The 25,414-nt window shown below is 51.7% G+C and overlaps 5 protein-coding genes across 5 annotated transcripts; 4 read left to right on the forward strand and 1 right to left on the reverse strand.

The window, feature by feature from the left end:
- The first annotated feature begins 1,275 nt into the window (after positions 1-1,275).
- On the forward strand, positions 1,276-2,809 carry LOC34617751 (60S ribosomal protein L26-1). Its single transcript, XM_026334987.1, has 4 exons — positions 1,276-1,291; positions 1,881-1,993; positions 2,340-2,481; positions 2,661-2,809. The coding sequence occupies exons 1-4, from the start codon at positions 1,276-1,278 to the stop codon at positions 2,807-2,809; spliced, it is 420 nt and encodes a 139-aa protein (XP_026190772.1).
- Positions 2,810-3,455: 646 nt separating this feature from the next.
- Positions 3,456-4,414, forward strand: LOC113146740. Its single transcript, XM_026334989.1, has 5 exons — positions 3,456-3,512; positions 3,577-3,710; positions 3,851-3,923; positions 3,995-4,208; positions 4,347-4,414. Exons 1-5 carry the CDS (start codon positions 3,456-3,458, stop codon positions 4,412-4,414), a joined length of 546 nt encoding a protein of 181 aa, XP_026190774.1.
- Positions 4,415-7,922: 3,508 nt separating this feature from the next.
- LOC34624036 (ecotropic viral integration site 5 protein homolog) lies at positions 7,923-11,589 on the forward strand. Its single transcript, XM_026334999.1, has 6 exons — positions 7,923-8,109; positions 8,564-8,703; positions 9,384-9,432; positions 9,878-10,064; positions 10,681-10,861; positions 11,359-11,589. The coding sequence occupies exons 1-6, from the start codon at positions 7,923-7,925 to the stop codon at positions 11,587-11,589; spliced, it is 975 nt and encodes a 324-aa protein (XP_026190784.1).
- A 3,414-nt stretch (positions 11,590-15,003) lies between these two features.
- On the forward strand, positions 15,004-18,185 carry LOC34624037 (AF4/FMR2 family member 4; the record flags this gene model as incomplete). Its single annotated transcript, XM_026335000.1, has 5 exons — positions 15,004-15,948; positions 16,012-16,219; positions 16,707-16,849; positions 17,262-17,816; positions 17,871-18,185. Coding segments are annotated over 5 exons (2,166 nt in total), but the record flags the coding sequence as incomplete, so codon positions are not given.
- Positions 18,186-20,310: 2,125 nt separating this feature from the next.
- On the reverse strand, positions 20,311-24,372 carry LOC34624038 (calcium/calmodulin-dependent 3',5'-cyclic nucleotide phosphodiesterase 1A). Its single transcript, XM_026335001.1, has 9 exons — positions 24,167-24,372; positions 23,818-23,895; positions 23,514-23,606; positions 22,488-22,614; positions 22,181-22,285; positions 21,713-21,939; positions 21,551-21,620; positions 20,942-21,097; positions 20,311-20,451 (listed from the first exon to the last, which is right to left on the reverse strand). The coding sequence occupies exons 1-9, from the start codon at positions 24,370-24,372 to the stop codon at positions 20,311-20,313; spliced, it is 1,203 nt and encodes a 400-aa protein (XP_026190786.1).
- Between the last annotated feature and the right edge of the window lie 1,042 nt (positions 24,373-25,414).

Genomic DNA, 25,414 nt, shown 5'->3' on the forward strand with positions numbered 1-25,414 from the left:
GCCTTTTGCCGTTCCCCGTTCGTTGGTCGCTCGCTCGCTCGCTCGCTGCCGCCGTTAGCCGAAACCAAAGAGAAAGAACGGCGCGCGCATAGCGGAGATATCCCGCTCTGAAAAGTCTACCGTGCGGCTAAATTGCAATGTTTCCCGATTACGGCAGTGCGTTTGCTGATGATGCAGTCATGAGGGAGGGGCCTCTAGGTAGGGATGCGCTCAGCCGCTGTGACGCGTGGGAGCACCGCCATACACCGCAACCAGTCGACTCGGCTAGAGAGAGTGAGAGTGCGGGAGACAGAGAAAGAGATGTCTAAAAGTGGGCTGGCACGAGCAGTGCCTCCTCCCCTGCGCTCTTTTCAAGGCGGCCACTCACTGCACGCCATACGATACGATCGGCGAGGCGCCTGCGGCTTGAAGTTCAAGTGGGATGGCGAGAGGGCGTCAGGATTCGCGGGGAAGAACGGCAACACACTTGACTAGAGGACCACGCAGAAAAGGGTGTCCAGCTGAGTTTTGCGCCATACGGCTTTTAGGCATGCAAACGGCGAGCAGAGGGAGCTGTTTGGCTGCGCGGGCTGGAGAGTCCTCGCGGTGTCATGTTTAGGGTTCAAAGGGGGAGAAAGAAACGCCAATTTCTGTCGGGTTGAATTCAATTTCGACCAGCCAATTTTTGCTGCCCTCAAGTTGGGCACTCTTTAGGCCCTCCAGCCGAAAACGCAAATATAGGAAGAATGGGGCTGTTTGCAAGAGCAGCAGCAGGAGCGGCAGCAGAGCGAAGCAGCAGCAACAGCAGCGGCTGGGAAGCAAGCGTCAACCTGCGTTAACTGCTCTCCTTTGATTGGGAATGCTAGAGATGCTCAATTAAATCACACTTTATCCATCGCAAGACAAGCACTGGCGACGAGAACCTACCGGAAAGTACAAGAGCACTGCGTAAGAAGGTCGCTGGTGGTGTGGACAGCGCTCCTCATATGCAGAAACCATTCAGCAATGAAAACTACACACAGACGTTATGTGACATGGACGGATCGCATTTAATTCGGAGCTCCATTCACGGAGACACAAAGTAGTCTCAACTTAACTCGAAAGCTTAAAAGCGACAAAATACAGCACGCATCCTCATGCAACACAGTTCAACTTCAGGGCTGCAGCTGCGGCGTGGGGGTCTCCGCTTGTACAGTGCGGGGAGTTGGGAGAGAAGGGACCGACAATAAAAAAGCCGGAGAGGATCTTGTTCTTCTTTGTCTTTAGGAATTTTTCTCTAAGTGTTTCCTGAAGAAGATGAAGTTCAACAAGAGTAAGGAGCACCTCCTTTTCTCCGCTTCCTGCCGCTGTGCTGCCGCGCTGCATGCCGCATAGGGGCAGAAAAAAGGCGAATTCGCGGGTGTTGCCGATGGCGTTTGAACGGGGGAATGTACTACAGCAGAAAACCGTAGCAGAGGAGCGAAGAATTGTCAAGAACCGCCGGAAAGGGCGGAGGGGGCCTCTCCTTGGGTTTGGCGTTCTGCCGCTCGATGCCCGTTTCAGCTCCGAGCACTTTGCGAACTCTTTTGTATTTCGTGCTAAATGAAAGCCCCAGCATAATGCAGGGGAATTCTCTCCTGCAGTTGCTTGCTTAGGCCGTGCGCACTCGCCGAGTCGCAGGAAGGGGGTCTTTTAATAAGTGATCGCCTCCTGATTTTGCCTCCGAGTTGCCCGTTCATGACAGCAGCACGATCTGTAGCGCTGAATTTTGGGCTGGTCTTGGAGTCTCTGTGCCTTTTGGATTCAGAGGCCCCTTGGCCATTGCATTTGGTGCTTACGACCGTGAGCTACGGTTGGGCTGGCTGTTTTTCTGGTGCAACGGACAGGATTGTAGACTTGATGTGTTGGCTTTGTGCGCTTAGGCGTCTCCTCTTCGAGACGGAAGTCGAGGAAGGCGCACTTCACTGCGCCCTCCTCTGTAAGGAGAAAAATTATGACCGCCCCCCTCTGCAAGGAGCTCAGGAAGAAATTCAACGTAAGCACTCCAGACTCGCAGGTGGCGAGTCTTGTATTTCAGCCCAGCATACGGGTATAGAGTGGTAATGCGACTCGGGTCATGAAGATTGCTGTTGGTTGTCGGGGGGAAATGCAGTATCGCCTCTTGGCAGGCTTGTATTGTCGCTATTGCATCCGGCTAGAGGGTTTGAGGAGAGAACTCGGTGCCACTCGACTCCGCCAACTGACGCTCGATATGGGCTGTCCTACTTACTCTGCCCTCATTGGACGCTTGTGGCGCTTTTTGCCGCTTCATGTTACGTAGTCTCTGTTGCCTCAGTTTCTTGATTTTCGCCCTCCATTCTTGTTCCCTCTTGCCTCATTAGGTTCGCTCGCTGCCTATTCGCAAGGATGATGAGGTGATGATCGTCCGCGGCCGCTTTCATGATCGCGAGGGCAAAGTGATTCAGGTCTATAGAAAGAAGTTTGTTGTTCACATTGAGCGGATCACTAGAGACAAGCCAAATGGTCAGTTGGCTGGGTGTGGGGGTGGTAGCTTGGACGTTTGACTGACAAGTTGTATCGGCAATGGGTTGCGTACTGCCTAGGTTGCTTACATGCTAACCGTTCAATCGCAGAACTGCCCCCTCGGACCTAGTGGGCTTGTAATTAATGTGTATTGTATTTGCGTCATTGTATTCGCGCAGGGGAGAGCACCCCGATCGGCATTCACCCCAGCAAGGTGGTCATCACCAAGCCCAAGTTGAACAAGGACCGCAAGGCTCTGCTGGAGAGAAAGAGCAAAGCCGCCAACAAGGGCAAGTACACCGAGAAGGACGTCGCCCAGGTCGACTAAAGCAGCAGAAATAGGATTGCACGAAGAGCAGAGCAGTTTGTGCAGGGTGAAGGTTCGGGGGGTTTTACTAGGAGAGGCAGAGAAGAGGGGTTGAGTGCTGGAAATATTCCAGGCGCTCGTTAAAGCTTCAGGCGCACTGCGCTTCCGGAAGCCACTTATCTGACTCGTTCGGATTATTGCATTTCAGGGGATGGAGAGAGTACTGGAAACTAGCACGCCTGTAGGTGGCATCACGAAACTTAAATAGTAGGGTTCGGCTGATTAAGAGCGTTGTACAGCTTAACTGCATACAATAAGATGTGCAATTTGATAGCTCTATGCGAGGGAACACCCTTAGCACGTTTTGCTCGAGATGCAGATTCGCTGTCTGCTGATGTCTCGCCTAGATCGGCATGCGAGTCTAATGGGAAGAGAGCATATGTCCCTATATTGCACGCTTACAAAGGGTGTTCTTTAATTATGAGTCTTAAAACAGCTCGCCGAAGTGCATGGGAGTTCACCTTTCTGTACGGTGTATGCACACTGAGTGAAGACACGACGGATGCCCATGTCGGAGGTACCAGTGTTTTGAATCCGACAGGCTCCCAAAAAAGGATTTGAGAGCGAAAAAATAGTTTTGACGTCAGGAGCACACCCGTGACACAAGATGGATGCATCAGCCATGAAAGCCCGAAGTTTCCTCGGCTTCATGAGCATTCGATCGGTGGGTGGTGGCTACTCATGACGAAACGGAATGCATACAGGCAAATCTAAAACTTCGATCTTAGGGGCTCGTTGTCGTGGCGTTATTGCAAGTTATCGTCGGCGTTTGCTTGTTCATGTCCTTCAAGTTCATTAGGCCGAGCCTCGTGGGAGTTGGGTATTTCCTGCTGGCGACGAACTGTTTGAGCGCATTACTGGGGTGAGAATGGTTGTTTACGCTATTAAAAAAATCATGTAACAAGAGCGAATCGACGGAATATCCTCTCCTTACAGCGTCTGGGGGCTTTGGAAGAGGAACCAAACTGTTGAGATCGTTTACCTTGCATCCTTCATTGTCAGCCTCGTCTTCCTCATTCTGGTCGTCCTGACATTTTCTGACGTCATTGAGTTGTTACCTCCCGCCCCGAAAGAAGCGGTATTTATCCCTGTTCCCTCTTCCAACGTTCTTTTTGCGCTCATTACGGTGCATCACCCGACCTGAAGGCTCCAGCAGCAGGGTTCAGGCAGTTTGATATTGAAGCGACATACAAAGCCAGAGCACAAGCAGCGTTCAACAGACTTCGCGCCAATCCCGTTTTCGCTAGCGTTCTGCAGCATGTTCACATCGACGAGCCTTTAGATATTACAAAGTCTCTTCATCTTCCGCCCCTTGAAATTCCAAAGCTGGATATCCCAGACTATGAACACATGCCATTTGGTACGTGGGGTTGGTTCTGATCTTTCCGCCAAGTTGCTTGTTATACTTGGCTTCTGCTCTAATAAACGCTATGTACCTCTGTTCGTTTGCATTGAATTTGTACTCATGTAACTTTTACTCATTGCGTTTCCTTCGCAGTACCGCACGCGAATCAGACTGCTGGAGAGAGCGGTGAAGTTTCGACTGACGAGTTGCCTCCAAAGTAAGCGTCAACAGAACAAACAGCAAAAGAGATCGCAACCAACTAATGCACTGCACTGAAATGCAAAAGTTACAAGTTGCTGAACGAACAGCAAAAGGAAGAGGTGCTGACCATTGCCAAATTACAAAAACATCGTAAGTTTTATTCCGGCAACGCTCCTTACATTGATGTATCCCCTCGATTGATATCTGTTTCAGCTTTTCAACTGGGTCTGGCGGCTGTTTTCGCCTTTGTTGCCATATTCGAGTTCTACTGGTGAGACGATAAGCTCCTTGCTTTTCCTGGAAACGCCGCAGTGGACGCCGCTGCATGTTGCGTTACAGCCTCTGGATCGTGTCAACGTTCATAATGAACAAATGCTCGAGCTTTGACGAAATGATTGGAGCTGCAGAGCAGTAGGGCAAAACAGCCTCGTCAAAAGATTCGACACGCTAATGGCAGTCTGTCTTGAAAACAGGTTCCAGCCCCTCGTCGGAGCGCAATGAAGAATTACCGAGATCAGAGGGAGAGAAAGGCTAGAAAAAGTGGATACTGAGCAATAAAGGGTAATATGAGGAGGCTTCAACGGCCTCCTCGATGAAGAGAGCCACCGAAGGTGGCTGCGTTTCTTCCTTCACCCTGCAGGAAAGCAGTCTCATCGATCTCCTCTCGCGTCATCGCCATCTTCTTCTCTTCTTCGCCGTTTGTCTCCTCGCTCGAATCGCCAATTTACTGCTCTCCCATTAGCCATAGGCGGCATGCGTGAACCACTGCACATGCCCCTACCCTCCTCCTCCTACACTGTCGTTCCTCGTGAACTCCCATCCTGCACGCGCGCCTCCACTCTGCAAACGTCAAAGCCTCCCCTTCTGCTGCCTCTGCTTATCCAGCAACTTCTTTTGCAAAGCCTCCACGTTTTGCGCCGCTTCTTGAAACTGCTTCCGCGTGTCAACATCCACCTTGTCGCAGCGCTGTCTGAACATCCTCACCCACAAAGGAACCTTCGAAAGGAGCAAAGCGTGAGAGCGCCACACGCAGCAAACAAATGCAACGGCAAAGCGGGAGTCAGAACGCTCCCTCTTCTCTCTCCTGAACGAGGCCAGCCCATAATCATCACGCATGCAGGCTGCATGTATGCTGGTGTAGGCACACTACAGAAAATAATTCACACGCGCGCAATAACTTCAGACGACGAAGCTGGGCTTCTTCGTCATGTAATTCATGCTGTTTCGTGTGGCAACAAGCACCCCGTGAAGCCACAACTGCAATAAAAACTTTGTTACAGTCAAAATCCTCAACGCCTCGGGGGCGAGAGACACCCAAACACTGTAGTCGACAGTTCACATGGAATAGAAACGCCACTCAAAAGCCAGACACTCCCAGAATCCTAGGCTCACAGTTCTCCCTTGACATATTCCAGGCGCTTGTTGACTGTGGAAAGCGCTTCTGTCTTGTTCTGTCTAATGAGGACAGGACCAACCATTTTATAAATTACTGCATCCGAAGCAGCAGCCTCGAGCTCCTGCATGCAATACCGACAATACGGCGTCACGTGCGCCATGCCGCGCGCCCGTGCGAGCAGAAGGCAATTCGCACTGTAAATGCGGTGCAGGGTATACCATAGGGCTGCAGTGTATGGCGAGGAGAGGGTAGCTTCCGGATTTGCACTTCTCTCGACACATTCAGAGTCGGAAAAGCGAAGCACGACTCACTCGAATGACGGCTCCGTTTTCGTTCTGTTGCGTCGCCAAACGACTGCTGTTTCTCGTGTTTGTCTGCAGCTCTAATGGCACCCAAACAGAAAGCAGTGCAACGCGTAAGGTTGTATCACCCCAGCCCCCAATGCCCCTAGATCACAGAGAAGCGCTATGAGGAGTAGAGAATACGAAACGCAACTCATGCCCGCCTCCACTTGCAGCTGTCTGCAAGCTGGCGACACCCGTTCCTGCACTCTGAACCCGAAGGAAGGAGGGCAAGGAGCTTCTACGCAGAAACAGGCGACCTTCCGCGCACAAAGTGCACTGCCTTATGAGCAAGTCCACACAGGCGGAGCAGGGAAGCCAGCTTTACGCAGCTGCGCAAGCTGAAATGCCTAGTGCTTTTCTGTGCTTACTTTCCAGCAGCCGATCGAACTCAGCCATCGCCTCCTTCAGCTTTTCGTGCGACATTCTGATAAGGGCGTCGGTTGAACGGCCGGCAGATACGTGTGGCGGGAGATTCAAATGCGCGCGCACTGGATTGCACTGCTGCTACGGCGTGCCGATACTAGTCTGGCCCCATGAAACGCCTTTATCTGCCCAGAGCGCCTTGCATGCAGGGGGGCACCCAGGATCTGGCGTGGAAAAAGAGGGTAGCACCAGGCACGCAATGAGCAAAGTCGAAGGACACAAAGAAAGGAATACGCTGCACTTTGTTTGCCGAATGTCTGTGGCAGTATCGTGGGCAAACGCTTCCCTGGTAGCGGGAGCAGCGGCAGCCGCCCCGGGGCATGAAAGCTGGTACGCACTAAGTGCTGCGAATCTCCCATTTTCAGGTACTTGTATTTGCACCATAATGACATTTACTATTGAGCGCTCTCACTGGGAAGACGTGCGGTCTGTTACGCCGACAAGACGCCAGTCTAGCTGTTGGTTCATCTGCTGTTCCCGCTACTTCTTCACCAACGGGAGTTCACCCGCCGCAGAGGCGGCCGGCTGCTCCAAAGTCATTTTCTGATATTCTCTTTATTACTGTAACACATAAGCTCACCTACCAAGCGCTCGCGACAGCTGCGGCTCCCACGTTTCTCCGCCAGCGGCGACTGGCGAAGCTCAAGCAGTACACAGGGAGCAATGGGGGACCCCGTGCGTCCTTCTCGAAATCTGCTCTATGAGCAACTGGCGCTCTTTCCGCCAGATATAACGCCTCTGTGCATCAATCCTCTCTGTCCGGTCAGGGGGTTTGTGGTCGACTGCGATGAAGTGCAGCTTCCTTCGAGACAACACGAGGCTCTCCCCGACGACGGAGGTAGGCGCTATTTCAGCCCTTGGAACAGTATTTCTCATTCCTTCCTCATCCGGTGTCTTCCCATCATAAGATGCCGCATGGAGGAACCGTTGCGAGTGCGCCCCTTCCGCTTATGGTCGTTTTCCAACCGAGCAGCGAGACGCGAAGCTTCAGAGCCAAATTCAAACTGTGAAAAGCATATCTCTGTGTCCAACGGTTACAAGGGGAAACGCGCGACAGTCTAGAGACAAAGAGTGCTCGAAACGTAGAAATTAGGCGTCTATGGTTCTAAGCGCTTACGCGCGTAGAACCATTCTGAACGCCCTGCAAGCCTCTTTCCGATTCTTCTCGTCTCTGCCTCTCCTTCGTCAGCGTGCACGAGCATATATCTGAATTTTTTTCTGGCGTAGCCGTAGGACCGGCAGGCTCTGTGCTATTCTTGGAGTGTGTTCTACGTTCTGCCGCGCACGTCATGAGGACTGCCTTCTGCAACCACCGCCTCTGTCTGCTTGTTTTCCTCTCCCTCCTCAGGATGCGTAGACTGCGACATGATTGGAGACTATCGGACGCAGCTGCGGCAGTTTGACCAGTGGCGATTTTGGATCAGCACTGCGGATTTCGCCCTCCCCAGAAACAAGCAAGCTCTCAAGACGCGTATTCGGAACGGCATTCCTCCGCCTTTACGGGGAGCTGTCTGGCAGCAGCTCGTGCAAGTTGAAAAGTTCAAGCAGGAAGGTGAGGGGGGCGATTGAATGGCTGTCGCGGCGTCTTTTTCCAGGATATCGGGCATGTGCGCACAGGGGGAGCAGAGCGAGCTGATTGAACGCGGGAGGGTTGGAGGCTGAGGCACTTCAGGAAGGGCGAATGGCGGGTGTTAATGCCTCCAAATAAATTGGGCACCGTTTTCTAAATGGCGAGAGTTGTAGGGGGAGTGTTGTCAAGGACTAGTGCATTTCGTTGCGTCATGAGTCGGAACCAACATGCAGCGGTGCAGGAGGGTAGATGTCTCTAAAAAACACGCTGTCTAGACAGCGTGTTTTTTAACCGGCAGCGCCTTTTGCCACTGACTTTTTAATAATGCGCTGAATCTTCTCGCTTCGTCCATCGCGGACTGCGGCGGGAGCCTTTCTAGTCGAGGATGTAGCGCGTCTTTTCCATGCGTTTTGCTGCCCTCTCTCTGTTTCAGAAGGCATTTCCTCAGATCTCTACCTTCGCCTCAGCAGCGGTGCCGCCCCCTCTGTCACCGTTCTCTCCATGATTGCTCGCGATGTCAATCGAACGTTTCCAAAGCACCCACTCTTCAGAGATCAGAAGGCTGCTGGACAGCAGGTGGGTACTTTGGAGTTCAGCGAGTGACACGGCTCGCTCCCCCTCAGCAGGCTGCATGCTTTTACTCTCAGCGCGGTGAGGGGTTGGTCTCGTGAGGGAGGCTGCTTTCTCTCGACACTTGTCCTTTCTGAGCGTGGATCATGTACGAGGAGGAAGGTACCCCGATAGCGATCAGTGCAGAGACACTTTTTGCTGTGTGTGACGCCGAGGCATCTTTGCTGCTGGCACGGGAGATTGCGATCAGTGCAGAGACACTTTTTGCTATGTGTGACGCCGAGGCATCTTTGCTGGTGGCAGGGGAGATTGCGATCAGTGCAGAGACACTACTTGTTGTGTGTGACGCCGAGGCATCTTTGCTGGTAGCAGGGGAGGGAGAGAGTCTTTTGTGTGCTGTGCGATTTGGAGTGTCGCTCGCTAGCGACACCCTAAATCGCGACATTTCCGACTTTCCGAGGGGTTGCTGTATGTACAGCCAGCCGCAGTCGGCTCTTGGGTTGTGCCATCGGGAGTTGCCTTCTTTTCTGCTGCTGCATGCCACGAACTCGTGCTTGGCAGGCAGCGTAAACAGCACCAGCATACATAGTGCCAGCACAAATACTAGCAGCAGCTATGGGTGAGTGCCTAGTGTCGTGATTTCTGCTCTGCAAATGCGCTTTTGCGGCTCTCCCCGTTCTTTTCAGGCACTCTTCAAGGTTCTCAAGGCATACGCTGCCTTCAGTCCAGATGTCGGTAAGTCTGCGCAAAACGCTTTCGCTAGCTGCTGCGACAACGGCGTTGCAGTCAACACTTTAACGCGCTGGTATCCTCGGCCCTTACTCTCCTCTGCCGTGCAAGGATGCCTTGAATGTATCTATAGTTCTCTGTCTCTCAATATCTCTATTTCTCTCTCTCTATCTCTGTTTCTCTCTAGCTCTCTTTCTTTCGGATCATCTCTCTCTCTCTTTCTCTCTATCTTTCGCATCATCTCTCTCTCTATCTCTCTCTATCTTTCGCATCATCTCTCTCTCTATCTCTCTCTCTCTCTTTCGCATCATCTCTCTCTCTATCTCTCTATCTTTCGCATCATCTCTCTCTCTCTTTCTCTCTCTCTTTCGCATCATCTCTCTCTCTTTCACATCATCTCTCTCTCTCTTTCGCATCATCTCTCTCTCTCTTTCCTTCATCTTTGTTTCAGGATACTGTCAAGGCATGGGCTTTGTGTGCGGCGTCTTGTTGCTGCACATGGAGGAGGCAGAGGCCTTTACGCTGCTCGCGTGTCTGCTGAAGAAATTCTGCCTGAAGGGATTGTACCAGCCTGGACTGCCTCTGCTAGACAAATACTTCTTCCAGTTTCAACGCTTGCTGCACTCCCACATGCCAGGGTATGTCTGCTTTGCACCGATGCCTTCTGTGGAGACGTCGCATGCGTTTGCGGGTTAGAAGCGAACGGCGCAGAACGCCGCCAGCCGAGAAGAAGAAGAAGAAATGGCATTGTTGCGTCCCCTTTCCTGCTGCCCGCTGCTCTCTCTTCTCTGCTTTCTTTCTCTGCCTCTGTTTCAACCTTCTCTCCTTCTCTCGCAGTTGCGTTGGCAGCGGCTTCTGCACTCCCTAGGGGAGAGGGTATGCGCCTTGGAGTGCCTCGCTGTGCATGCGATTTTACTTCCATTCCGCCAGCGACTTGTGCAGCTCGCACCATTTGTTAGCCATCGTGGTGTGTCTAGGCGTGTAGTGTAATTCTCATGGACTACCTCACGGGTCGGCTGTGTATATGTGTGTGTATTTATGTGGACGTGTATATATATATATATATATATGTATATGTATATATATGTATATATATGTATGTGTATATATATATATATGTATTTGTATGTATATATGTATGTGTGTATATATATGCATGTGTATATGCATGTGTATATATGTATGTATATGTATGCATGTACGTGTATATGTAAGCGCTTGTATGTGTATTTCTATGTGTGTATCGCGTTGCAGGCTGAGCCTCCACTTACGCTCGGAAGGCGTGGAGCCGTCTATGTATCTTTCAGGCTGGTTGCTGACGCTGTTTGGGTATAGCTTATCGCTGGAGTGCGTGGCAAGGGTATGGGATGTCTTCTTCAGAGATGGGGAGAAGATGCTCATGCGAACTGCGCTGGCGGTTCTCAAGATCTACCAGGCAAGCAGAGTTTACGCGCAGATGAAGCCCTTATGGCGAGAGCGGAGGAGGAAGCAGGAACGAGCTATAGCATTTAGCCAACTTGGAAAATGTGCAGATGCGGGGGGGAGATACAGGGGGGGAGATAGATGGGGGAGGAAGCAGGCGTGCGCAGGGGCTGTGCCTCCTTTGTGGAGAGTGTATGTGTATATGTATATGTATGTATGTATGTATGTGTATATGTATATGTATGTATGTATGTATGTGTATGTGTATATGTATGTATGTATGTATGTGTATATGTATATGTACATGTATGTATGTGTGTGTATATGTATGTGTATGCATATGTATATGTATATATGTGTATATGTATGTACATGTATATGTATGCATGTGTGTGTCTTTTGCTGCGCCTCGTTGCCCTCTGTCTTTCGAATGCGGCCTCTTCTTGCGTCGAAGTCTCCGACGCGTACACACTTTCGCGTGGCTGTGCACTGCGGTTCTTGAGCGTGCAGGATGAGCTGTTGTCTAATTCTTTTGAAGGCATCCTCGAAATCCTCAAGGTGGGGCCTTCCCGGGTGTCGCCTTCGCTGCTGCTCGAGACTGCGCTGCAGCTGAAAGTGCGTTCTTCCACGCTGGCAGCGTTGGAAGCGGAGTATCTGATTGCTAGAGCGGCGGCTCCGCTGGAAGCGATCCCCCCCGAGCTGAGCGACTGCCGAGAGCACCAGGATAGGGGTTTGGTGTGAAAGCACACCTGTAGACATGCAGCATTTTTTCGTATGTTTGACGGGCGCCGCAACTGGCATGGAGGCAGCCGCGAGGAGCCGCGCGTTCTCGGCACGTTGCGGCTTCACGCGTGCGCCTGTGCAGAGGTTGCAAAGGGGGAAAGCGACGAGAGGAGCGTATTTTCTCCTGCTTCAGCGTCAAGGAAAGTGCCGTCCTTGTGGCTTTGGCATTCTGTAGAGGGGTCAAGATATGTGCAGCTACTCCCTTGTAGTACGTCGCTGGCGCGCGGGAGCTGCAGACTTGCGATGCTTGGCGACTATGAGTAGTGCCTACTGCTAGCGCTCTTTTGCAAAGGTTTGTTGTATTCGTTACTGGCTCATGAAAGGTTTGCCTCTCTTGAATTTTCGTGGCTCCGAAAGTGACGAGGCTTGTGTTTCTCCGTGAAAAGCATGGGCTTCGCGCGTCGTTGCGCGACATCCCTCCCCCTTGTGCCTGAGGTGCACATAGGAAGCTCCCGCCTGCGTAGCGAGCGATACACAGAACACAACGCTCGCATTCAGAGCAGAGCACGCCATGTGTCTCCTTCCCCCGGGGAATGACTGGGAGCCGCGGAGGCGAGTGCACGGACAGGCAGTCACGCTGATCTTGAAAACTCCTAGGTAGAGAGAGAGAGAGAGACTCTGTATTGTAAGTACAGACGAGTTTCGCGGTTCAGACGATCTTCGCTGAGACACGCCGGGAGCAGGGTTTGGGGGTATTTCTATAGAGAAGCTTTTCGCGAACTTTACTTTGCTGGGAACGGAGCTCCACTGCGTGCACACTAGAATTTGCGGGTGCCTGGAGTTGAAAAAGCATGCACTGGCGAGTCTTAAGCTCTCTCCCTCCTGAGCTCACAAGCTGTCAACTGCACGCTCGTTCCCAAAGTCGTGCTTGGCTAAGCTTCCAGACAGAAACTCGAGGCTTCCCCTCCGCGCCGTGCTTGCTCGTTTGCACATGCGCTGCCCATACGGCTACCCCATGTTCGCAATCTCTAGCCCATGCTCGCCATAACACTCGGCACACCAAAACGCCACAACAGTGCAACCTTCAGACGCTGCCCTTCACGGCTCCTGTACTGCGCCTGCCCCCCCGGTGACACATAGAGCGCGCAGGAGCTAAACTGGACGCCTTTGCCGCTGCCGTCTTCCGTAATTATGTATCACCCTAGGCATGAGCGCTTCAGGGTGCATGACAACCTCATGAAAGTTTCAAGTGCAAGGCCGTAAAAATAGCGTGTTTCGGTGGGATAACATCCGTCACGTGCTCTCCCGTAGCCAGATATCTTGGCGGGCAGCCCACAGTACAGCCCACGCACTGCACTCCGGCGCAACGCATAGCTAGACGTGTCAAGGCAGGATACCATTGGCCTCAGCGGCGCCGCATGCACACTAGAAATGCTCGTACTCATGATGATTGCAACGCTCTGTAGAAGGGCTCTTGAGGGAGACACTCAACTCCAGGCTCGATGGAAACTTCGTAGAAAGCCGTTAAGACTGCAACAAGATTCCTGTCTTCTCCTATTCGCACCCCTCAGGAATGCCGAAATAAGGTGAAAGGGAAAACCAGGATGCGCGTTTCCGCGCCTTCGAAGCGCTCGGAACTTTCACGTCTACTTGCACACACCATGCATGCAGTGCATGCGCACACAAAATTGTGATCTTGTATTGAGCTAACAGTAGTCTGCAATAGATCGTAGACATAACCAGACAGGCGATTAATCGACGCTCTACTGCTTCTAAATTGAAGAGACGTGTTCAGCTGACAGTGTTCAGTGTTGTTTTGCCCGCTCCACTAACGGCGTTCAGCCGGTGCCTGCAGAAGGCTCAGGAACGAGACGAAAAACTAGCTGCCCGACTGAACAATGAAGCCAGTAGAGGAAGCGATAAGCCTAAGAACCTTGCCAGGCAGCAAGGAAGCACGTGCAAACGCCACAGTAAGGACAGAACGAAGTGATAGATACTAAAAAGGGGCGCTGGCTGGAATACAAGCATTGAACCATTCTCTCAGACACAGCTACAAGAATTTGCGTCTTGGAAAGTGCTTGAGCCCAACAAATTTGAAGTACAGCACACATATTAACGCGTGCAGCAGCAAGTGGCACAATACAAGGGCCATGACTGCTCATGAGGGCGCCTCAACTCTGAGTTACTAAAAGGTTACCTACCCGAATCCCCACAAGAGCATCAATAAGCTCACAACTCTAAAGTGTTTTAGCTCTAAGGAATGGGCAATTTTCGCCAGGCTCTGAGAGGGCGCACGCCTCCCGCTTGCCATTCAAGAACTAGATACAGAACACTGAGTCATTTTCGCCAGCCCATTCTCTCTTGTGAATTCTTACAATTATCTCCTTGTTTTGGATATCCTATTGCTCTTCGGTTAATATTAATGCAAAATATAGGCTCGAACAGAAGTTATCAGCCCCGATGACAGCTCGCCTGATTCCTTCATAATGGAACGCACAGAGGGCTGGTCTTCGCTGTGTGTAGAAATGGCATGCATTTTGCTCCTTCTCTCCGCGTAAATTTCCCTTTCATTCTTCTCCATCTGACTTTAATGCCTTCCTATCCGCTTCTCCTGGCAGATTCACTCAATAGCAGGTGCTCATCCTCGCGAACTCCTCCGTTGCAGCCGCGGGCCGGCTAGCCCCCGACACGCCATCCAGTACGTATGCTAGGCTCCTAATTCCCTAACATCGAACTCTTAGATGGGCATTTTTAGTGTATGGAATCTGCTCGCGCGTGGCAGCAACGCGTGATCGTAGGGGCGTGCTCTCTTGCTCTCGCTCGCGTTGCATCTACGCTGTCGATGCTCCGCCGGGTGGCAGCATTCGTAGAAGCCAAGGAAGCAGCGCACAGCAACAGCCTTTATCTACGGGTAGACACGCAATTGCTGCAATTCTAACAGGTCGTGCTGAGTGGTGGGAGGAAATTCATAACTTCGTTCTGAACGAGCATGGCGTCGGGGGCAGGAGTATCGACGCGCACTGTAAATCTCTCAACGAGGACAAGCGACCTCATGGCAGCGCACCACTCTTAGAACCTTACCACTGCATGCACATACGAACGTGCAGTGGCAATGGTCATCCTACTGCGCCTTTAAGTAAAGCATCTAGCTTTCCGGTGACACCGCTCTAACGGGAGTGCAAGCAGGGGGAAGGGGGGGGAAGGGCGGAGATTTCGTATGTCAGGGTGCTCGTGTTGCGGTTGCTCTTTCTCTCTCTCCTTTCGCTGACTGCAGGCATTTGTGCGAAACGACCCTCTCTGCCACCTCATGCCTATGCCGCAAGACCAGCAGAAGCGGCAGTCGGCTCTCCCTAGTGCTTCTTCTCCGAGATGGCGTCTCTGAAGCGTCAGATTCGGCAGCTGCTCTTGCCGGGAGCAGTTGCTGGGCTGCTGCTGGGGGCAGCAGCAGAGGCGCGCCGATCCTTGCAGCAGCAAGCTCCTCTTGAACCCTTCCAGCAGCAGCAGCACAATCATCCTCATCCTCAGCAGCAGCAAAATAGTCTTCATCAGCAGCAGGAAGAAGAGCATGAACAACTCGACGCAGCACTCCTCCCCGCAACAGAGTCTTTCGAAGAGGCAAAGGCAATGGCAGTGCCTGCTGGCCTCTCGGGAGCATCTCTCCTGCAGACGAGTTCACTGGCAGAAGCGCAGCAGCCGATGCTGCAGATGCCAATAACGCAGCTGGCATACCCTTCACCACCCCAGCAAAACTCTAATATAGTCCTCCAGCAACAGCAACAACAACAGCAACAGCAACTTCTGCAGCTTGGGCAACAACAACAGCAGCTGCAACAGCAACAACAGCTGCAACAGCAACAACAGCAGCTGCAACAACAACAACAGCTGCAACAGCAACAACAGCAGAGAGCCGCCGATCAGTCTAGCCTTGCGCTTCTAGAGGCTGAGAAGGCGGCAATCGATTTGCAACTCGCTGCAGCTGCTGGTGGGGGGGTTTTGGCGTTGCCTTCTTTGGGGGAGCTGAGTGTAAGCGCGCCGTCGTTTCAATCACCGCTAACTGCGAAGGCTCCAAGTCTGCTCCCAGGCTTGCAGGTACTGCAGCAGGCAGACGAACCTCCAGGAACTGCACTAGGCCCTTTGAGCGTGCCGCTTCCCTCGTCAGGGGGGCCCCTACCAAGCCTAGACATGCCGTCTTCAGTGCCGCCTAACGCTCCCCAGACGATCCCCCAAGTGGTCGCTTCCACCATAGAGAGCCCTACGGAGACGGAGAAGCAGCCGGAAGATTCGCAAGCCGCGTTGCAGCAGGAGCAGCTGACGCGTAGAAGCACCGGTACGACCACCTCGCAAGAGACGATGCCTTGGCAAGGCGCCACGCCGTCTGCTCAGATGCAAGAGCAGCAGCAGCCACAAGGGCAGCAAGAACTGCAGCCACAAGGGCAGCAACAGCAGCTGCAGCAGCAGCTGCAGCAGCAGCAGCAACAGCTGCAACAGCTGCAACAGCAGCTGCAGCAGCAGCTGCAGCAGCAACAGCAACAGCTGCAACAGCAGCTGCAACAGCAACAGCTGCAGCAACAGCAACAGCTGTCTAGTGGAGCCGGCTCTGCAGGTAATTTGTCTCAGCAACAGCTGTCTAGTGGAGCCGGCTCTGCAGGTAATTTGTCTCAGCAGCAGCCGCCTTTCCCGTTACAGCAACAGCAGCAGCAACAGCAATTCATGTCGCCGCTGCCGCCTCCGCAGGGGCAGCAGCAGGGGGAGCAGCCTGGGTGTTCAGTCAATCTGCAGGCATGCGGTGGCAATGGTAAGCTGTCGCTAGCTTAGAAGGCAGTCTTGAGTGTAGTGCGTGCTGTTTATGGCGGCTTCCGTAGGATAGGTCGGCAGACGCTTACTTGCAGGGGGTATAACTGTGACTGCTGCTGCTGCTGAACAGTGGCGCTTCTTGCAAGTTCACGAGCTGGAACGGTGTACGTATGTGTATATGTGTGCGTTTTTCATGCATGGATGTATACGGAGAAATCTGTATATATACACATACATATGTGTGGATGTGCTTATACATATGCGCTTTTGAAATGCGCTTGCCGCGCATCTCTGTCTACCGTCTCTCGCGTGGGGTGCATGCTATGTTTCTGCTGCTGCAGCCGACTTCGAAGCAGCAGCATTGGCGTATGCCGCAAAAGCCGGACCCCGCAGTTGCCAGGAAGTGGCAGCGCGTCTTGCCTGCATTGCTCTTAGCAAAGCAGACGAGCTGAAGGGCAAGGGTGCCCTGATCCTCACAGATGCTGTGAGTTTTCGCAGTATGAAGGGGATGCGGTTTGTTCTCGGGGTGTCGCTTTGTGCAGGAGCTGGCACCCTTTAGAGGCTTTGACGCGCTCTATGGATGCCATGTAGACTTGCGATTCCCTTTTTAAAAGAAGAGCTTTAAACTGCGCGCCTTATTCCCTAAAAGTTTTTGTTTTCTCAAGAGGTTTCAGCTGTGTCGAATGCTTTGCATGACTGCTACCGCCCCGGTGTACGTACAGGTGTATGAATGTGTATTCGGATTGTGGGTATGAATATGTCGGATGTGAAAATGTGTGTTTCGTGTGTGAATGCGTATATCTATATAAATATATTTGTGTAAATGTGTTTTATTCATGAATATGTGTGAATCTCTCTCATGTGTGTCCGTGTGTATGGGCCCCTGTCCTCTGCAGGGTGCACTAACGCTCAAGATGACGGAAGCCAGCTGCTCTGCAATTTCGAGTGCTTGTGGCGGCCCTCTTCCTGCCGCTGAGGGATCCTCGGAAGCTTCCACAGCCGCAGGATCGTTATCGACGACAGCAGCAGCGCCTGTAGGAGCTGCTCTTGCAGCTCCAAACCCAGCCTCTGCTGCGCTTCTTACGGCCGCATTAAGCCCCTCGAATCTGCAGGTCTCCCCAGCAGCAGCAGGAGCACCTGAAGCTCAGGCTGCCGGCGCTTCCTTTACCGAGGTTGAGCAGAAAATGCGGCAGCAGCTGCGTGCGAATCTCCGGGTGCGGCTGGGGGCGAAGGCAGCTGCACAGGCCATGCAGCAGATCAGTCTGCAGCAGGGTGTGCAGCGAGAAACAGAACGTGCCCTCCAAAGCATGATCAGCGGAGGGGTCTCTGCAGCTGCCACTCCACAGTCGCTGGCACAGGCTACCGCTGACTTAGCTGCTGAGCTCGCCAGAGCAGCGGCAGCAGAAAACAGTGCGATGCAGCTGACAGAAGACAGGGAAACAGCAGAAGCAGAAGCACCTGCGGCGGATGCACAACCAGAAGACGCAGCAGCAGCAGCAGCAGAGGCCAACAACCCAGTGGCCGTTTCTTCCTCAGCAGAACCTGCCTCTTTACCGGCAGCCGAAAGCTCTTCAGTCGATGACTTCGATCGGGCAAACGCAGCAGCAGCTCAGTCTGCTGTATCGGGGCTTGCCCATTTAGGTATAGAGCCAGTCGGAGCGAACGCATGCGGTCTCGCCGTATCTGAACTTCCAGAGGGATTTCCGCTTGCAGGGGGTACCACTAGCAGCAGTCTCATGATTGTAGAGGCAGACTCAGACGACCAGGCAGTTCCTCTGAGTCTAGACGCGGCTCAACCAGCGGCGCAAGCCTCAGCCTAAGCAGAAGCGCAGCAGCAGCAGCCACACACACCGCCTGGTGTTAAGGCGTTGCTTTCGTTGTGCTTAACTAAGGAGCCAGCAACGCACTGTAGGAAGAGGCTTCTTTACGATCGAAGACGGACGAAACGAACATCCAGCGCCAGCAGCGAGCCTCCAAACAGCAAGTAGGAGTACAAGTAGCTCCACCACCACCACCAAACGACCATCATCGCCACCAAACGACCGCTACACAACAGCTCGCGAAGCCTCTCACGCCTCTTTGCACCCTTGAAGGCACACAAAGGAGCAGCGTGCATGCATAACAGACGTCTCTTAGCTTCCCTGATGGCTCAGATGCAAGGCGTCATCGGCTCGGGGGGAGTCGAACGGCGTGCTGCCCTGCGTTTGCAGCCGGAGAGCGGAGCGTCGGCGAGGCGGAGGGGGAGAAGGGGGGCAGAGAGGGAAGAGACGTAGATCCAAACAGAAACGTTCCCAGACGGAGGAGAGTGCCTAGGCTGCAGTAGGGATAGCGGAGGATGTCTTAGGCGCTTCGAAGGTAACTTAGAGTGCAGCTACTTTCTCAGTCATGGTGTCTTCTACTAGTCAGTCATCCTTTGTCTATATTTCCATCTGTGTGTGTATATTTAGCCGAACCATACATGTCTTAGCATCGCGGTCCGCTTTCGCCATGTCTTCCTTCGTTTGCAAACCTCGTCGTTGGCGCCCTGTGCAACTTGATGAATTCGAGTGACGGGGAAGCGTCTTTTGTTTGCATGGTATTCTGGGTGTTCCCCGCATGTGTGTTGTATCATTTATTCATAATCTCTTGCAGTCGCACTCTCTAGGGCTAACTGGCCAGCTAGCTGCTTGTCTGCCTACCTGCTCGCTTGCCTGTCTGCGGGGGGTTCCTCTGCGTCTGCATCAAAAAAGATGGCTGCAGGCAGACACACTGGTAGGACGCGCAGGGAACACGAGCTGCAGTTGTAGGAGCCGCAGGCGTTAGACATAGCAGCCTTCACCGCCTGAAATTCTCTAGCTCACGAAAACTGGTGAAGGAGGGTGGGGTACCTCCATTTGCTGTGTAGCAGCAGGATTATTAGGCTTTCCTTTCTCCGCGAGAAAGCCTAAGCGACAATTAAACAACGCGGATACAACCAAACTGTGTCTTCCCTAGTGCATTCGGTTTTCTTCCTGATTGGTGCGTCGAATGGCAGCTAGGCATTAGCAGTGAGTGCAGTTTCTCTCTGCCTCCCCATCTGTGGCGAAGATCGGGGCAGGCAGGCAGGCGGGTGGGCTGACGTGCTTTTCGCGTGAGGCTGCTCTGGTAGAAATATATTGTGCGGAAACAACAAAACGGCAAAAGCGATGCTCAGCCTTTGCACAGCCCGGTGGAAGCGCGACTGACGAGAATGTTCATACAGATACCCGCATATCTACGTCGACAATGGCGATCTCTTTCTTGACTGAATAAAGTTTCCAAGACACCCAACAGCTTTTGAAGTGTTTTGGAGCCCTAAGGCACAGCCGCAGTTCCTGCAGACTTCACACGCCACCGCATGTAGTACTGTCCAGCTGCGCAGAATCTAGTGGCTTTTCTCTCCTTTTTGCTAATTTTTTTTTGTGCTGTCACCTCTTCGCACATCCCGCATGGATTCAGGCACATCGTGTTTCGCTTATTTCTCGTCATTCCTCGCTCTAAAATGCATATTTCTGAATCTCCCCTGTGTTGATTTAGCCATTATCAAAAACTGCAATGGTCTTGTCGTAGATAAACAAAATTCGAAACGAAAAAATTGGACCTGTGTCCATGTACTTCTACAATGGGATTGGACCCTAAAACCAAACAAACAACGCATTCGGACGGGTGTTACTGTCACAAGACCATCGTCACTTTCCATTTTGATAAGCTGCTTGCCGTATTGTTTATTGAACTTGTGGTTGGCTTTGTTGTTTTCGCGGGAGTAAGGTTCGATGACACCCCTTCCGAAGAAGCATCTGCGTGGAACCGCAGATGCTTGGCTTGTTCTAATCTTTGAAATGATCTTTGCTCCACCTGTTCTTGCTTCTTCTTCCTCCCTATGAGTGATCGCTCTTCCCTTTGAATCGGCAGTAAGATGACGGAACAAGCAAGGAGGAAGCGCCTGGGCTAAGGCGCAGCACGAGCGGGAGGTGTGCCGCTCGCGTTGGGGATAAGTGCTGTCACCTCATTACTGTCTCTCCAGTTGACGCCAGTGTCGGAGATGCGCTGCCAGAACCCCGAGTTGGATCGCATTTGAGTCAAGCAAACCTGGAAGGAATACCACGCACGATAATGCATAGCAGAGCACAGCATGAAGCCAAGCCAAAAAACAGTAAAACAAACGATTTATCAGGAAACCTCTGACTGAGGCAGAGTAATTGAAAGTGATGATGGAAAAGAGCAGAAATCAGAGCGAAACGGCCAGGTAGACTAGGAAATGCTAGAGAAAATGTCTGAAACAATCGGCGTTTATGAGGAATGCGAAAACTAAAATGAGGTTAGAAGTATGCCACCAGACACGGAAGCCAGCTTCCAACGTGAAACCAGCGTCCAAAAGAATGCCACGCAAACGAAAAGAAAGACCCTTCCAGGAGTTGCACTCGAGGTTTTTTGCTCGATGAAAGCCCCTTTCACTTAAACGCCTCCTATCCGTCGAAACACAAGTAACTGGAAGAGCGCAGAACTGCGTGGAAGTGTTGTTCAACAGTAAAGCAGCACTCGAGGAAGCGCCTAAAGTGCCATGTTCATGTCGCTGTACCCCAAGAATAGCGCCAGAAGCATCCGCCTGCTCCAAGGTTTCGAAAAGTGGTTGGCATATTAAGCGGATGAAGCCGATCTGACTTTTCGGCACATCTGTTGTTTGTTCGTTGCAAACGGGAGAAATGGGCAGGCCAAGTTCTAATTCTTGTGCGCCCTGAGAACACGCATTGCAGAGTGGCTAATGCGGCTGAGTGATCATGATGAAGGAAGCGGGGAGCAGCTCAAGAAACGTTCCGCAAAAGGTGGATCACAAAAATGCACGAATGCCGTCCACCGGTTTCGCCGAAAGGAAGCGAGGAGTGAGCGCGCAGTGAAAGAAGGCTAACAGCGATGACCACGTGCGACATGACGCTGCAGGGGAGAAGCCAAGGAAAAATCTCTAATCCGCATGAAAGTCTATTTTCCATAGAGAAAGAGAGAGAGAGAGGGAAAGCCGCTCATGCACACATGAAGGAGCGCAAAAGAGACCTTCGCAGTGAGGAGAGACGACAGAAAAGTGCTGAAAATGCCCCCATGAAGAAGTTGCGCAGACGTGACAGAAAAACCGGAAGGCGAAAACTCTGAATCCATGAAAACGTCTGAACGCGAAGCAAAGAGATGGACAAACCTGAGAAAAAAACTCCTTCATCAGGGCGCGAGACCACTTGTAGTGCTGCTCCCAGTTCACCGCAGAATGTCTGCAAACAAAGACATGTATTTGAGATCTGCTGCTTGCGGTGCGAATGCTGCTCATGACCAGAATGGAGCAATTGTAATCCTCTCGACCTACCCGATATCGGCGCATCTAATGCAAGCCTTTGCAATCATCCAGCAATCTGTTGAAGTATCTTCTCCAATGGCTTTACGATCTGCCTCCTCTGTTGCAACGTCTGCGTTTGCCATTCGGGAGACCGTCGATTGCATGACTTGCATGCGCAACTTGAATCGCGTGAGAAAGTCGAAATGCGAGGCCAAGTCCGTTTCTAAAACCAGCTCGACTATGGCTGCGCGCTCGGACTGCAGATATGCGCATACGCATGCAGACATAATATATATATATATAGACACACATATATACACACGTACGCATACATACTCGATGAGATAGAGAGGTGATGGAAGCCAAGAGAAAGCGGGATAGAGAAGGAAGTATGGGAGGAAAACGAAAAAAAGAGAATGTTTCGTAGAAGCTGCATCTGGCAGGTAGGCTTCTCACAGAGAGAACAGCAAGACCCCAAAATATGAACCCCCCTCATACCTTGTACTGGTCGGCGGAGAGGTGTTCTAAGATGTTCGCCGCTCCATTGGAATAGAATAGCATTGTGCGAAAAGCCACGGAGACGTGAAAATTCTCCAGTACTGCCTGCAAAGTGTACAGCACGCAAGACCACCGTGGAATTCTGAACTGGAGGGAACGCACAACACAGCGTCTACAGGAACGCCAAAAAGACACGAGCAAGCGTCCTTGTGTTTCGCAAAAGGACGGGAGCCAGCCAATCCCTTTTTGGTGATTGTTCGACCCTTAGTTCTATTCAGGGGCATGCGTGGTGAAGGCAGTTCTTTACCCTGTCATTATATGTAATGGCTAGGGGATGATTGGAGTTGATAAGAAGAGAGTTATTCACGCCGAAGTGGCCAACATCATGCACCAAGGCAGAAACAACGACCGCCAGCTTCTGTAAGGGGGTTAGTCTGAAGGGTCGAGGCGGGAGCCCAATGCGGTGACAACAAACAGCCAAGCAGATGGCAAAAATATATTAATATGTACACACGCATGCATACTTACATGTACATATATATGTATGTATACATATACATATATACATACATATACATACACACATACATGTACATATATACACACATGCATCCATACACATACATACATACATATACATACATATACATACGTACATACATGTACATACATACATGTACAAACATAGATGTACATACATACATACACACATACACATATATACATACAAACATACATACATACACATGCATACATACATATACATGCATACATACATATACATCCATACATACATATACATACATACATATACATGTATACATATATATATACATATATATATATATATATGTATACATGCCAAGTGGCTCCTTCCACGTCCTATTCATCCGGAGATATGCAGCAGTTCACTGACACCAGCGAAAAGACAGAGAAAGACAGTCTAAACCCCTCGAGGCAAGGAAGGCACCAACTAGAAAGGCCTCATTTTGCACCGCCGAGCTTTGTTTCGCAGCTTTGCATGGCAAGGGAAGCAGTCACGAAGAAAAAGACGTGGAAACGCAAGTGAGGAAGGCACTCCCCAATAGTTCAAAGTTTGTTTTTCTACTTGCACCACCCACCATGCCCTAGGTTTCTGATTACGATCGTGCAACTGAAAATACGCTGGCTCTCTCGCTTGCTAGCTTGGAAATTGTTGACCCTTTTCTGCGAGCAGTCCTCGTTTTGTACCTTTCAGTTTTTAATGTGCGGTTCGTTCATGGGCGTTCTTTTTTCGAGAGCTTGCAGCAGCTCCTGGCTACAGTTTTTGAACTCGCAAGAAAGGTTTGCTTACACGTTCCAGCATGCGGTATGGCGAAGAAGCCAGACATTTAGATGGGCTACAGTTCCAGCATGGCGCTCGTTGTGATACGGAGTTTTCCGATATCTGCGCATCAGGCGAACGTCGACAGACAGCGAAAAAACGCAAGGCAGACGTCGGTAAAACAGCGGCGCTTTTGCATGCAAGAACGCTCTGGATCTTTTCTGCAAAGACTACTTTTTTGGACGTTTAAAGAGCCTAAATGCCGAGTGTTCTGTGAGGAAACAGCGAGCGCGCCAGACATGCAGGCCTGACTGTGCATCCCCTGCAGCGGTACCGAATGCAAAGCTCTCTAACGAAGGTTGACCATTTGCTGTCATCGACAGGGATAGCGTCTGAGTCACTCAGGAAAGCCCTGAAACGCACAAGAAATCCTCGAAAAAAGCCGCAGGTTTTTATGAGTCAAGAACGACGTTGTGCTCTTGCTGGCAGGGTGGTGGCGAAGGCGCAAGCGTTCTTATGGCAGCGCGTCTGCGCGCTGCTCTACGGCGAAATCAGCGCTGTGAACACTCCGCAATCATGAACATCATCGTGTAGCCGACAGCAGTGGACGCATGCGTTTGCAAGACAACAGCCCCGCCTTCCCCTGTTCGGGCGGGGCAGGCAGAAATCAGAAAGCCGCTGACCTTCTGAGCTGGAAGCCGACGGAAGGCAGGACGTTGCCTTTGGTCATGTCGGAGAGGAGGTAGACGTTCAGATTCCAGTTTCTTCCGATTTGCGCGAGCAGGGAAATCAGAGGATCATGGGGACCCTCTGCTCCATTGAGGCTTTGCTTTCTTGAATGCGGCGCCGCCGACGACCCTAAGTCTTTGAGGATAATTCCCCTTTGCATACTTTTCTTCCTCGCTGCAAACGTGCGCGAGTTACGGGAGCCTCCGGCCAGATTCAGTTCAAATTGCTCGCTTTCAGAGGGCGGGCATGGCGCATCCTGGAATTTTATGAGTAAATCATTGATAAAATGGCTGTTCGAAGAGATAAACGCGCAACAGTCGGGGGGAAAAAGCCATGAAGGTGCCTCTAAAAGAAATCACGGATCCACGCGCTGACACACACGACACGTAAGGGCGGCTGGGAAGGAAAAAAAGTTCTCGGCATCAAGGCGTGTGCAAAAGAAGCACTTATCATGAAGCACAAGCGGTCGCCCCTAGCGTGTTTCAATGTGGGTAGCGCCTGCATTCATCTCCTATGCAAGAAATCGATACGGCCGAAACTGCAGTGTATGTACACTTCGGGAAGGCTGGACCCAGGAGAGGGTTCTTCGGAACAAGAAGCGCGAAGAAGCAGGTCGACGTTGCGGAAAGAGCGCGCAATAAATGAAATACGATGAAGGAAAACGGCAGAAGAGAGGCGGAGGAAATGAGGGAAAGGGGAAGGGGGAGCCTTAGAATGCCGTGAAGTTTGGTCTCAACAGCAACGCCACGGCCAAGATGGGGAGCTAGTGCAACGAGAACAGTCCTATTCACCTGCATTTGTTTCTCCTTTTAGGGTCGATCGTAGAGATTTCCATCGTTTGTATTGTGCTGACGCCTGCAGGAAGACGTATAAAACAGCAACTGAGAGCAAATGCATGTCTATCAAAATAGGCACGCGCAATCATAGAGGCGGTGGCTATGGAAAGAAGAAGGGCAGGGAGGTAGGCAGGTTAGCAGGTCAGCAGACACCAGATACAAAGAAACCAGGCGTAGCGCAAGCCTCGAGAAAGTGCATTTCCTATCGAGCTGTGGGTACTAGAAGAGGAAGCAATGGAGGCCGTAGTAAAAGCAAACACATAGAAAACGCCAACCAATAGTGCCGTTGGGAGGCAGGAGTAGCGGAGAGGTGCCTACTGGATCGTCTCCCCAGAATCAGAAAATCTCCGCTTCGCTTCCGGTACT

Source organism: Cyclospora cayetanensis, unplaced genomic scaffold (assembly GCF_002999335.1).
Source record: "Cyclospora cayetanensis isolate NF1_C8 unplaced genomic scaffold, CcayRef3 CcayRef3_contig_56, whole genome shotgun sequence".
Lineage (NCBI taxonomy): Eukaryota > Apicomplexa > Conoidasida > Eucoccidiorida > Eimeriidae > Cyclospora > Cyclospora cayetanensis.